The sequence below is a fragment of the Charadrius vociferus genome, unplaced genomic scaffold (assembly GCF_000708025.1).
Source record: "Charadrius vociferus isolate BGI_N301 unplaced genomic scaffold, ASM70802v2 scaffold326, whole genome shotgun sequence".
NCBI lineage: Eukaryota > Metazoa > Chordata > Aves > Charadriiformes > Charadriidae > Charadrius > Charadrius vociferus.
The window spans coordinates 951,453-963,898 of record NW_009649062.1 but is presented as its reverse complement, the minus strand read 5'-3'; the positions used below and the strand labels follow the sequence as shown (position 1 = coordinate 963,898).

The following is a 12,446-nucleotide window of genomic DNA, read 5'->3' as shown; positions in this document are numbered from 1 at the left end:
GGGGGGGAGGGGAGAAGGGAGGGTATTACTCTTCCTCATTTATTGCCAAGGCTGAGATAAGACACAGAACCTGACTTGTCTAAATAGCAGACAGCATCACTGCCATTCCTCTGAAAGCCTCAAGTGTATACAACCATCTGTCATTCCATTATTTCAACACTGATCAAACTCAGAAAATAAAAATAACCAACACATCCAGCAAAATTTACATTTACTAATTCTACTGAAATATTATTTGCTGAAACTATTACTTCATGTCAATATTTTATCTACTAAAATCTAAAAAGAAAATGTTCCCTCTCTGCTTATATACAGAAGGCATTAAATATCTTAATCTTTTCAGCTTCAATACAGGTTCTGTGGGATAAATCCTTGAGTGATGCCCTTAATACCACAGGGCATCAAAAATAGAAATTTAATTCCTTACAAATAGAAAAATGACTATTTGTGTACTAGCGAAAATGTAACTTGAAAGCTTATCAATGCAGACTGAAATTACTAAGACAGTCTGGGAAAAAAAAAATAAAAATCTTTGTCAACAAAAGATCTTAACACCTGCATATTAGATTTTTTGTGTCCGTGAATCAGATGTTTTGCAAGGTAGAAAGTAATTTCAGTAGAGTCAAGTACCTTCATGAGCTCTTCAAGCCTACTGCATTTTTTAGATGCAAAGAGACTTGGATGCAGATAATTTCCATCATCGTCGTCATCATCATCTTCTTCTTCCTCAGATTTGACTCTTGAATCTAAATGAAAACAATGTCTGAATTTTATTTGGGTTTGCTATGGATTTGTACTGGGAAAGAAAGATGGTACAGGACAAGAAAGTGTTCTTAAGAAACCACCATTTTCATAAATCTGTGTATTCACAAAAGCATAGATACAAGAAGATATTGCTAGCCACCAACAATAGTAAAACCTAAGTGCACAGACCAACTTTCTGTTGGACTTGAGCTATACAAGTGTATCTAAAAGCTCCAAGATCATAGCAGCTCTTGTATCCGAAAGTTTCCCAAAACAATCTTTTCTTTTAAGAATCTCCTCCCATTTAAGCAAAATTTTGATTCATCACATCAATCTCAGTTGCAGGATAACAGTATTGCCATTGCAATGCACCAAAAAGATGTGGCTATTTTACCAAAAAAGACCAGCGGATGTGTCAATGATTCACATCCTGAAGCCACCCATTTGACAAGCAACAACTTACGTTTTTTCTCATCCGCCTTATTTTCAGAAGGAGCAGCGTATCGTCCCTCTTTCATAGCCTTCTGAATGAATTTGTAGTAGGGATTGAGGTAGTGATCAAATCGCAAGAAGTCAAACTGGGAGTTGCGTGCTTGCTTGGCCTTTAGCATAATCTCAAACTGTGCTCCCTGCTTGCAGACAAAGTTTGCAGTTCGTTCTATAATGGCATGCATTTTTGCTGTTGGTGGCTGTGGGAGTAAAATAACATGTATTTGTATTTTCATAAGCAGCTTGTAAAGTGTGTTAGAACTCCAGTGGGAATCAGAAGGAGCAGTAGTAGTTCCCTGCCCTTCTTCTCAGCTTTCTCTAGCAAGTCAGTTTCATAATCACTTTCAACTAGTGAAAGCGTATCAGCACTGAAAAAAAACAAATCCAAATCTTCCAAAGCTACTCATTTATTTCCTTTTGCAAGATCCTCCACTTCTATCAGTACAACTATTTTTGCCATTGCAAACCAAACTCAAGAAGGGAACAAATCCTGGTCAACTATGGCATAGCAAAAAAAAATAATCTTCTAAGCCAGGTACATTCCATAGCCATATAGACACTCCTGCTGGCACAAGACAGATGGGTTACTTGACACAGCAGTGCCAACTTAAGTGACCCTACCTTACAATACCTCAAGACGCTCTGAAGACTCAACATGTATGGTCTTCTTCCCAACAGCTATTCTTTATTCTGTTATCTCTGAATGTGCAAATATTGTTCCCTAACTAGTAAAGCTTGTTACTATGCATTTGCTTGGAAGGAACAAGACCAACATAAGAAGTGCAATTCCTACATGCTGTCACATTCCCATAAAGAGTCATTGAACACTTTAGTAATTTTCTTTTTTCTTTTATTGCTAAAGTTAAGCAGCATCCATGCATTTCCACTCCTCACATTCCAGGTAAGGAGCACAGCCGTAACAACCCAAGAAGTGAAAAGAACAAGAATATAGTTAAAGAATGAATGAACTTCACCATTCACTGTTTTTAATTTCATACTCAGATAGCTGTTTGTCTTGTGCTTAATAAACTGTAGAAACACATACTCTACGTGCCTGTAAAGATTGAAGTGTCACATTAATGATTCATTTTAGCTTTTCATTTTTATTGGTCCAGATATGGAAGTATGTTGTAAACCTCAGAAAATCTTTTTCAAAAGATTGGACGCACATGAGACAGTGGTACTCTATTTAGGGAAAAAAGTCTGAATGTGATCAAACAGCATATTTTAGAAATTATTTTCAGCTGACTGGATCCTTTACTAGAACATCTTCAATATGGAAAATAATTAGTTGTTTCAAGTTTTACCTGTCCCTCTAAAACACTAACAAACATTATTTAATTTAGAGGCCATGAAGTTCTCAACAAACGGGTAACACCTTGTGTATAACCAGTTTCACTGTTTAATCATACATCAAGTTTCTCTATTTCTGCAGTTCTTGCGCAAAAATACAAAATATACTTAAGGCCAAGAGATTCATAAACAAAGCTGCAAATTAGCAAGGAAGGTCAGAAAAGACTGTATCCGAAATTACTATCTGGTCTTGAATTTGAAATTGATACCCCTATAGGCCCTGGAAAACAGGCACTATGAATATTAATATGCTTTTAATTGACTTCTAAGATTACTAACACCACTGACTTACAAAACACGAGTAACTTTACAAAGTGAAAAACATTAAATGGCAAACAGAGATGCAGATATCATAGACATTGTGGTTTGCTATTACATTTAATAAAAACACTAAACATTTAAACTGAGAACTGTTAAAACTTCTGAAAGTAAGAGTACTTGCTGGACGAGAGAAAAAAACCTTTCTGAAAAATACTCCAATGACGTATGTGCTATCATCTAGACAGATATTCTGTTCCAATCTTTAATTAGTATTGTAATTAAATGTTTTTCATGAGTGAGTCTCCCTTACTGCAAGTTAAGCAAATATTCTCCTATCTTCAGTAAGCCTGGAAAATAATTTTAAGCCTTATATCGCCTCTCAATATTCTCATCTGGAGAAAACAAAGCAATTTTCAGTCTCTTCTCGTAAGTTTAACTGATAATATCCTCTTATGGCCCACTTCCATAGCGTCTGCACGCTTCTTAAAATGCAATGGTGAAGAACAGTCATCTTTGCCCATAACCCTGACATCAACAGTTATAAGCAATGGAAGACCTCCTGGATCCTCGACACAACTCTTCTATTTTAAGTGCCAGAATGACATTACTGCTGCCATTGGAGTTGCCATACACTGAACATTCAACAGCTCACTACAGTCTCTGGATCTTTTTTGCAGTAGTGCTGCCTAACTACTTAGCCTTCATTTAATATTTGCACTTTGGATTGCTCTCTATTACAGGAACTATTTTATATCTGCCTTTATTGAACTGCACCTTGCAGATTGTGAACGAAGTCTCTAAGTTCACAAGCCGATTCCCAAATTTCATTTTATTTCCAAGCACTACATTTTTCTCCCCAAAATGATTCAAAGTTTACAAGTGTCCTCCCCCCACCTTGACCATCAACAAGTGCCATACCTTTTAACTTGAATGTTAATTAGCAGTAAACTCAGGAGAGACCTAGAACACCACTCTGTCATTACCAAGAATCAGCAATGTATCTGTACACCTTTTCCAATTGTTTGTGAATCAACATAATTGCAATGGAATTTGTGATATATTTCTCTCTCTGTTTTTTTTTTTTTTTAATGAGGATAGGGTAGAGCAAGAAGTATTTTTTAAACGTGCCTGTAAAACCCCACCAATAATTTACCAGGCTTCTATCCTTCATGGCAACCAAACTAAAAATACAGAATAAATACATTCAACAGTAAAACTGAATGACTTAACTAGAACAACAACAAAAACAAATAATCAAGGCTTAGAAAAAAAATTCTGACAATTCCCAATCCAAGGTCAAGTATACATTGTTTTCAGAGCTACTGTCTAGACTTTTTTTTTTTTTTGAATTAAAACCAAACATACCCACATTTGCTTTCTGTTCATTTGAACATAATAAAGTTCAATAGCTGACTGAGAAATTACTTCAGTAAGCCCCACACTGCATTCTCCAGCTTACACATAAATATGTATTTTAAGTTGCAGAACAAAATTCAAGCAAAGCAGCTACCTAGAACAGCTAACATTCTCTCACTGGCAGTTACTTTTTGAATCAGCATCCAAATGCTAAATGAGCAGCATCTCACTGAGAACTCAACATTCTTATTCTAAGACTAAAGTATAACTCATAATGTAAAAGCAGTAACGTGTAAAAGTCTTCCCTGAACTCAGAAGTAGGTTTTACAAACTTCACTAACGAAACATATTATAAGATTGTAAAGATGAGGAAGTAAAATTAGAACAATTTGCACATTAGATTTGTTAAATAGCTCTTATTTCATATAAAAAACAGAACAGGATAAAAATTTTCAATTAAAAGCTAATGAAGCAGAGAAACATTCTTACACAAATACCCTGTGTTCACTATCAGTCATTCTAACAGAGTACTTTTAATCTTTACTGGCCAATGTTATCAAGTTGAAAACGCAGCCCAAATAGAAATTAACGCTTTCATGACCATGGTATAGGAGAGAATATTATCTGACTTCCCAGTATCTTTTATGAAATTTTAAACAAATTGGAAGTCCTCGTGGTTAGAACTGTTCGGCTCCCTTCAGGAAAAATACACAAGTTGCAATTAAGTTTACAGTTTACTATGTAGCAAATTCTGGTAACAGCACTGAAGGAAAGAGCTTTTATATGCTAATACTTTCAAGTTATTTCAGAACTTGCTAGAAATAAACTATTGCTTTTCTCCTTAAATAGGTTAGTATTAAACACAGCCTTTATATTTGATCACTTCCTACCCTCTTCAGATTGGGACTCAAGTAAAAAGAATCCTGAAAAAAATCTTGAACAGAAGCAATCCTTTGGTTTAATGGTCTTTTACATTTGGAATGTCAACCTCAACATCTCAGTAAGTATCCATTCCAAGAACAACTGCCTTTCTCCTGCATTATCTAAAATAATATCACAAGGGACACTAAATGCACTTAGCATAAGCACTGCAGTAATTTCAGTGTGAAAAAGAAGATTCAAGAAAGTTGATTGAACTCAAGAATTCAAGAAAGAACATTTAAAAATAAGCTACTATTTTAGAGTAATTTAAAATGTACCACACTAAAGTTAATGGGAAAAAAAAAAAAAAAAGAAAAAAATCAGTAAAGCACCATAAACTCCTTGAAAATTGACAGAAATGTAGGTTGCATTAAATGTACACACATACCAGTTCCACATCAGAAGGTACGTTCAGTCCCGGAGGGGCAACAAAAGGTTCTTCATTTTCTTCTACATTTTCTGTCTGAGCTGTTTCTACAAGAAATGACAGAATAAAATACTATAGGACAAAACATGTCAAAGTGTCCAAATGTAAATAAAGTATACCTATAAGGATGTGCAATCAAGGAATTTCTCAAATGAAACTACAACCAGCATTTGCACTGAAGATATTTAAATACGGTTTCTCTCCCTGGTGTTATGTGTAGTTTATTTAAGATTGCAAAATTTATATCTTAATAGAGGTATTAGGAAGAATAAACCCCTATAAACCTTAGCCCTGACTACAGTGCTGAAGACAAACCAGTATCAAATCAAATAGAAAACGCCCATTTTCATGACTATTCCTTTTTGTTTTTACAAGAAAACCCATGCAAAATTAAGGGGAACCATTTTAAATGCACTGGGTGAATCCTTTCCTAACAATGATTAAAATATCACAAATATCCAGTATCACTAAAGCTGTTAAGACCCACACATCTAGTCTATCAGAATTCAGTTCCCTGTTAATCAACCATTTCAGCCTATGCAAACAAACCAAAGTACTTTCATCAGCTTCCTAACCCTAATGAAAGTTGTACAGGAATGCAATAGGGAGGCTAAAATCCACTTTCATCATCTACAGACATAAGCCAGTAGTTGCCTTAATAATTGATTAAAATAAATGTTGCCATTCATCTGTGAGTTCAGTCTGAAGTTGGTATGGTTCCTTTTATACCACGTTTAACATATCCAAATATTTAACAGATTTATCACAATAACTATTTTAGATGAGTAGTTCATATTTTATAAAGGCCAATTTGTATTACATTGTTTATGTGGTATACCAAAAACGTTCTTCTGAAAATATTCTGCTTTGTAAATTTTTATAATAATTGGACTGGAAAGTTTACTTTTTAAAGTAACTTTTAGTATTGCCTACTAGCTTTAAGAGAAAATGTATTCCAGTCTTATCCTAACAAATTAGATAGCACAAACTGCATGAAAACCTGACCATGGGAACTATGGACACAGCAGAACAGCCTAATCATGCATGAGATGTCACAGCAATTACTGCGTACAAGCTCTTACCCATGCAAAAAGGGAGTTAGCTTTTTTTGTTGCTGTTTGGTGGGTGGTTTTGTTTTGTTTTTTTGTTGTTGTTGTTGTTTTTGGTTTTTTTTTTTTTTAAATGAACTCAAATAGTTTAACTCCACAAAGGCACACAGAAATTTTAGCATCAAGGAAAGGAGAAAAAAGCAGCAGACAAAGCAGAATAAGACTGTTTCTTTTGCCAGCCGCTTTGGCTAACACTTTAAGTGTTCACAGAACTACAGCTTGTAATTGACATTACTGTTATCTCGATCTTCCAATATTTGATTTTACTCTATTATGATTTATAAAAAATTAATTTTAAGAATTTATAGTCCTGTATTATTGGAAATTGTTACCATATAGCAATTTATTAAAAGTTTATATAGTCCAGCTACAGCAAAACATAATACCAATGTTTCTCACTTTTGCCCCAAGTACTTTTTACTCCAAGTACTATGCAGTATTACTAGAAAATGACCCTTTGTTTTCCATCACAATTAAAAATTTTATAGAAGACAAAGAATTTGGTAAGAAAGCTCACAACTGAGATAATGTTCTAATGACCTGCTATAAGGATTCTCCTCATCAGCAGCACTGAGAAATCTCACATCACACTGCAAGATTTTGTAATAGCCTAGCATGACACTTCCACGCTGCATCAGAGATCAATTAACGAAATATTAACTTGTAGAAAGACAGGGTAGTTACATCTCTCTCTGCCAATGCCTAAGTCATCACATTTTAATGTTATTCCTAAAAATGTGACTCCATTAAGACTGAAATACATTATTCTAGATATCTCATCATTCTAGGAAATGAAAATAATGTAGAGCAATCCAGACACAACTTGAACTCACGACAGCTCTTACCAAATGAAACTGGAATTTTTATTTATTCCTTACACACTTGATCAAAGGAAGACATTATGGCATGTTTTCACACAGTTTTGCATAGGCCTCCTACAATACGGACAGACTATGAGGTTCACCAGATTCTCTTTTTAGTGACCAATATAGAGGGGGCATTCACCTTTTTAATCTCTATGAACTAGAGACAGTCGGAGGACCCAAAATACAAACATGTTCTCTATCACCCCAAATTTTTCAGTAGGCTTATCCTCATATATACAGATACCCACAACACGAAAAACACCCCTATGACAAGAAACACTCAAAAACTATGTAAAGAGAACTTAGAAACTACTTGGTTATGTAATCTACTAGACAAATAGGAATAAAACAAATGCAATAAAGCCCAGAAAAGACAAGGCAGTTCAGAATCAATACTGAAGAGTACTGGAGAAACCCTTGGTAGAATTCAAGCAGCACGGTCACTGCCCTGATACAACATTCCACACACATCAGCAAAAAACACCAAAAACTCTTTAGTGTCTAAAATGATCCTGCATTATAGCACACACCTTGGTAAAAAAGCACATCTCACACCACAGTAACCCACCAATATGTAGTTAGACAGCACAATCGCTAATTAAACATTCCTAACTTTACTAAGACATAGATCAGTAACCCTTGAAAGCCTACTTAAGACTTCATGTTAAAAATGCAAAGTTATCATAATTAAAGATGGGAACGTGAGAACCTTAACTCTGCATTTTTTAGGATCATGGAAAGGGGCACACTATGTTGCAGACAGAATGGTTTATAATTATTGAGATGACAAAATCTAAACTTAAAAAAAATATATATATTCTGGTTAAGTACTATTCTGTTTGTTTGTAATGAAATACTCCTTTTTGACCAAGAAACATAGTACTAACAGACAGACGTGTGATGAATTACTAGTTTTTTCCCGAGTAAGAATCTACAAGAGAGCAGCATGAAATCTCCTATCCTGACTACTGTAGTATTGACTGTGCCGTAGCAGGAAAACAGTTAAGCACATCAAGAGTGAAGTTTGCAAAAACACAGTAGCACATTTCCATAAAGATTTTGCTGAAATGGTTAGAGATTTTTTTTATGTGCACTTTAATGAAACACACATTTTCAACCTTCAGCTACAAGTGAGAAAGACACAGAGTGTCTTCCTCTCAATTAACCCTTGCTATTTTTACCCCTTACCTCTTTGTTTTGCAGGCTGATGCTCCTCCTCCTCAGTGGGTTCTGAAGGGTCATAATAATCACTCCCGTAACGGAATCCCACTGCATTATAGGTACCATCTTCTGCCAAAGCTTCACTCAGTCTTTTATATTCCTCCTCTTGAACAAAAATGCAATTACCCATCATTAGAACATATTTAGAAGCTAATTTCTTAAAAATAAAAATAAACAAAAAGTTATTTCTTACTTTAGTTTTTAAATGAGAAGTTTTCACCTAATCATTTTAACTTTCATTAAAAATTGAATAGAAAAATGCAGCATATACATATGGTGACCATTTATTTCTTCCTGAAGAGATAAAGGCTGTGGGTTAAAACATTCTAATGTAATTACGCATACAAGAACACAGAATTTCATTTATACAACACTAAAAAAAGATGCAGAATGTGTTTATTTTGGGGTTTTTTGGGTATGAAATCCCAGTCTGCCCTCAGAATCTGGGCAATTTCTGTGTGGATCTATATTTAAACTATCCTGAGGTCCTCTCACATACGCAAAGACTCCCGTTTTTCGAATCCACTGGGTACTGTCAAGATAACATCAGAAAAAGAGAGTATAAAATTAGGAGTAAATTTAATTTAATAATTATTTATTTAAACATGTGCTAAACTCAGGAAGTTTCCTTGAGCAATACCTTGCCTCGCCTCCTCCTCAAGCAAGTCCGTATGCAAGGCTAAATACCTCTCTTCATCACAGAGGGCTTCTATTCTAGCTTCCTCCTCAGACAACTGATAATCTCTGTTCCACGTGGAATATTCAGCATCATATTCAGAAAGGTCATGTAGGTGACCACGCCCATCGTACCTGCAAGATGAAACAACTGGTCAATGCAAAAAACTTAGGGCTTGAGTTTATGCGACTACTTAAATACTTACCCATTAAAAATGAAAAAAAAATACTTAAAAGTTAAAGCGTATTTCCTTTTAGAAGTTACGTTTAATCTCGCTAATCATTTGTCACCAACTATTGAAAATTTGTTTAATAGTCTAAATTCCTCTCAGAGAAACTAATAAATTATTACAATTAAAGGCAAAGGTATCCTTTAATAGTTTAATTGGGATCCATTTCCTTAACAGCTCTTACCGTACGTGCTTCAACCAACCAATCAATGTCACTTGCAAAATACGTTTTTCTGGAAAGTCAAATAGCTTACATTCACACAAACCCGAATACATAAATACCTATCCGTAAGAACCAAACGGTCGAAATTTCCTCGCTTCTTTCTGCTAGTCCCGAACTCTCAGGAGATATCTTCACCATAGAAACTTGCGTCCATTGGAGGTAAAATCATGGCTAGGCTCGGCCCCTAGCCATTTGGCTGAGGAAATAAGTTCTGGGTTATGTGATAGAGAGACACACATACATAGGAACAGTAACATATACATGCAATTTAAGGAGGTTCACCGTAAAAACGGCAAAGATCAATGACGTACAGTTCCTTTCTACTAAGCAGAAACAATTTTATTTGCAGGAAAAGCACTGCATTGGGATAATGTTTATGCACCAGTAAGAGAAACTGATTGAAAAGTAAAGTGACAGTAAACTCGACTCCGCTGAGGTGTCTTCCCACACACAACTCTTGACTTGTGCCAACTTGCTAGACCAAAAACAAAGAAAGTAAATACTCTTATAGCAAAAAGTTAATGAAACACGTAGGTCTGGTTAATCAAGCTCTGTCCACAGGCAAACTTCAACCCACGTCTTCTCATAGCAATGTGCCTTTCTCAAAATGGTGAAAATGAAGACTTCCTGCTGCTGGAGATAGAAAGACTCTAAGTTTCCAAAGGAGTTTATAAGATTAGTAATTGCAAGCTACCTTAACTTACAAATGTATGTTACTTGGATTTCTTGGCGTCATATGTACATACATGCACATACTTAGTTTTTGCTCCCAACAATTTCTGTAATGACTGTAAATTAGGTTACTGTTGCACAGGACCACAAAAATGGCCTCTACCTGCTAACGAAATCTGTTACGACAGTGATCTGGATTAGAAGTGCGCATCATAACACTTCTATTCTCATGTAACTGAGAAATTAAACACAGCTACAAACATTTACGGTTGTTTTTTCATGTCTTTGTGTTTATTCCAATTTGACAAATTAATTTCAATCATAAAAATCATTAATGGCATAAACCCCAAAATAGTGCAAGGGCACTTCTTTTTTCTCCAGTCTTATGGAAGGAAATGAAAAGACCTTCACTTACTGACTTTTTTCCAAGCCAAATAGAGTTGCTAAATCAAAACAAGAAAAATCATGTATGGCACCAAACCAATGATGAAATTGAGGGAACAAATATCTATAGTATGTCATGTGATCCTTTTCAAACCAAAATCCTTCCATCTTTCCCACTGAGGTTTTTAGGGTCAGCCACAACTCTTAAATCGTACTTTCAGTGCTCCACTCAAATATACCCAACCTGACCTCCCACTTTCCCTCTCTCCAGGAAAGCATTCAGAAAATTAATTCTGGATAAATTTATTTCTAAATCCGATCCTGCACTGCTGAAACAACTTAGAGACCAGAGAAAAATCAAAGCAGATTCTATTACTTTCTCTGGCCATGAACCTGTACCTACTGCAAAACAACCAAAAAAGACACCTCTGACATAAAATTTGAATAGCAAGCACCCAAAATCAAAGCGGTTCTGCCTAATACAGTGAAACATGGCACAAGGAAAACGTAACTAGGCCAAAAATTGCTTTTGGGTTATCCCAGCAACAGCCTGCAGCCAGATTACATAGGAGAAAGAAGAAAACCACATTCCCCCTAATGTGGATAAATACTCCCACACTGCACCTTTCTCGCTTAGAGAACGTACAAAGTGCCTAATAAGTATTCCCATGCAATAAGGCTCCCTTGGTTTCCAAGTGAGAAAAGATGATGTTTGTGGTTTGCATTGAAAAGGAACAGATCATTCCCACTCTTCACTCCACCCTGTAAACCCTACCCTACCAAACAGAAAGGACCCGATGCACACGGACTGTCAGAAGGAGGGGAACCTCTCAACACTGCCAGAGCAGGGAACCCCAAGTTCCCGCTGCCAAGGGGACGGCCCTGCAGCGTTACAAAAGCAGCACTCAACACACTCTACCAGGAGGAGCTGCCCTCCAACTCTGCCAGTGAAGAAGATCCCCACACGTCTGCCAGAGTGAGCCCTTTGCTCACCCCCCGCCCTCACTTGCCCACAGCATAAGGGGGGGAACAGAAAGAGGCTATAACAGGAGATCTCGCAGCAGAGTCTGGGGGTTGTGTTACACCGACCTATCGATCATGATCTTGGGGTCTCCCATCCAAGGAATAAGGTGTCGCCCCTGCTCCTGGTACTGAGCCTTCTCATCATCTCGAAACAGCTTGCAGGCATAGCCGAACACCAGCAGCTCCACACGGCTATTCCCACCTCCACCTCCTCCTCCACCTCCTCCGGGGGGCCCGGGGACCGCTCCCCCGCCTGACAACAACATTAAGGGCGGCGGGCCTGCTTCTTCTGCAGTCCGTCGAGAACCTCCGACCCCTCCGTACATCACCAGGGGATGCAGCGAGGAGGAGGCAACTCGCAGTAACAACGACTGTCCGAGAAGCGAGTGCCCCAGAAGGCCGGGCCCGCACTAAACTCCCCAGCTCCAGAGCACCACAGTCGCCATCACCCGAAACAAAATGGCGTCGCTTCCGCTTCCGCTGGCAGAGCAG

At 36.9% G+C, this 12,446-nt stretch overlaps 1 protein-coding gene across 4 annotated transcripts in view; it reads right to left on the bottom strand.

Moving 5' to 3' along the window:
* Window positions 1-12,398, bottom strand: part of SFSWAP (splicing factor, suppressor of white-apricot family) — a 52,115-nt gene extending 39,717 nt beyond the window's left edge. For 2 of the 4 annotated variants that reach the window (XM_009888104.1, XM_009888106.1), the window contains exons 1-6: window positions 12,021-12,398; window positions 9,388-9,557; window positions 8,715-8,852; window positions 5,513-5,598; window positions 1,204-1,433; window positions 631-739 (exon numbers count right to left, since the gene is read on the bottom strand). In XM_009888104.1, the coding sequence (XP_009886406.1) occupies window positions 631-739; window positions 1,204-1,433; window positions 5,513-5,598; window positions 8,715-8,852; window positions 9,388-9,557; window positions 12,021-12,280 (993 nt within the window). In that variant the 5' untranslated portion in view covers window positions 12,281-12,398. Of the gene's footprint in view, window positions 1-630; window positions 747-1,203; window positions 1,434-5,512; window positions 5,599-8,714; window positions 8,853-9,387; window positions 9,558-12,020 lie in introns of all 4 variants that reach the window. The other 2 variants (XM_009888103.1, XM_009888105.1) reach the window with 1 other exon arrangement.
* Between the last annotated feature and the right edge of the window lie 48 nt (window positions 12,399-12,446).